At 35.8% G+C, this 1,528-nt stretch overlaps 1 protein-coding gene across 1 annotated transcript in view; it reads right to left on the bottom strand.

The window, feature by feature from the left end:
• Nucleotides 1-1,010: 1,010 nt before the first annotated feature.
• LOC114549636 (apoptosis regulator Bcl-2) overlaps nt 1,011-1,528 on the bottom strand; it is an 8,031-nt gene continuing 7,513 nt past the window's right edge. Inside the window, exon 3 of the mRNA XM_028570020.1 lies at nt 1,011-1,193. Coding sequence (XP_028425821.1) covers nt 1,011-1,193 — 183 coding nt within the window. The remainder of the gene's footprint in view (nt 1,194-1,528) is intronic.

The raw sequence follows: 1,528 nt of genomic DNA on the forward strand, positions 1-1,528 counted from the left end.
AGATACAAGGTTTATGAAATACTGTTTTAGTTTAAGAACTAAAAGATCTGAGGGGGAAATCAAATCAAATGAAATTACTGACTTCAAATGTTCCCCAGGCGAAAAACACACAACTATTTACACAATAACAAAGATAATCTAGTCTTTGTGATGAACCTTCTCCATCTTTGAACACTGATCAAACAGTCAAACACTGAAGTATTTGGGATTTTTAACCCTGGTGTTGTCTTCCTTCGACCATGAACTTGTTGTCCATACAGGTCAAAAGTCAATTTGAATATTTGGGGCTTTTTTTCAGCATTTTTGGCTTTTTATGCTTTTGACACTATTTAAAACATTTCTGTAATTTTTTTTCAACATTTTTCTTTTAAATTCATGGTCAATAAACCTAATTTAAATGACATTATACCTCATTTTTTAGTTTAAAAAAAACAGAAATTATGAATTATTTGGACTAATACAGTCTGTTTAAAAAATTTAATAAAACACCCCAAATTCAATAAAAGTAATCATTAAGTTTACGTGCAAAGATCTTTATATGGGTTCCATACAACATACATCGTGCATCCATGTAATTTTTGGGCATTTTGGTTCAAAGAAACCATATTTCTGATATAAAAACTTTGAAAACAGGTCAAATTTGACCCGAGGACAACACAAGTTAAGGGTTAAAGTAGACAAACTATCCCAAATGTGGGATGTGGCTCTGGATTGTTTTCATCTCTATATCTTCTAAGTCATATTTGGAGATGCTTGCTCCTCTCAGGCTTCTTTTCTTTTGTTGAGTCCCCGAAGAATTTGAATCTTGAAGTGTACTTGAATTTCAAGTTCAAGTTTCAATTAAAATTTCATAATTTTAAGGTGTAATAATCAGAGGGGTTTTGAGGTGATAAGTTACCCCTTAAAAGCCCTTAATGCATACACACAAAACCTTTTAATACCCCTCATATATTCCAGTCCAGTATGTGGTTTCTGTGACTGTTTCTTTTGGCTGTGACGGCAGAAGAAGCTCAGGGAGTCTGCTGTTGACCCGGTTTCCCAGTCAGAGGTTGATGCAGCTGACTGGACTGGATCAGGTGTGTGAACAGGGCTCCCAGTGTGACTGCTCCCAGTACAGCCAGTCCAATCACTGTCCTCAGAGACCAGAAGCTGACTGGAGGTCTGGGCTCACCGTACAACTCCACAAACGCATCCTGGGAAATGACACACAGCAAACTAACGTGATCAGATCAGATCGTTGTCTCTTCATTCACTGAATGAAGGAATTTGATTGGTTGTAACCAAAGGGTAGGGTCAGAAGCTTCAGCTTATATCAGCCCCCCACATTTTTAAGAGTAACAAACAAACTGTCAAGGAAAGAAATAGACAAGACAAGAAAGATACAATAAATTATACTAAAAAACTAAAGAACATATGTATACATTTACCCAGATAACTTTCTACATACATACATACATACAGTGTGTTTGCATATGCATGCATACACTTACCTACATACATACATACATACATACATATACCCATAAGG

Source organism: Perca flavescens, chromosome 22 (genome assembly GCF_004354835.1).
Source record: "Perca flavescens isolate YP-PL-M2 chromosome 22, PFLA_1.0, whole genome shotgun sequence".
Taxonomy (NCBI): Eukaryota; Metazoa; Chordata; class Actinopteri; order Perciformes; family Percidae; genus Perca; species Perca flavescens.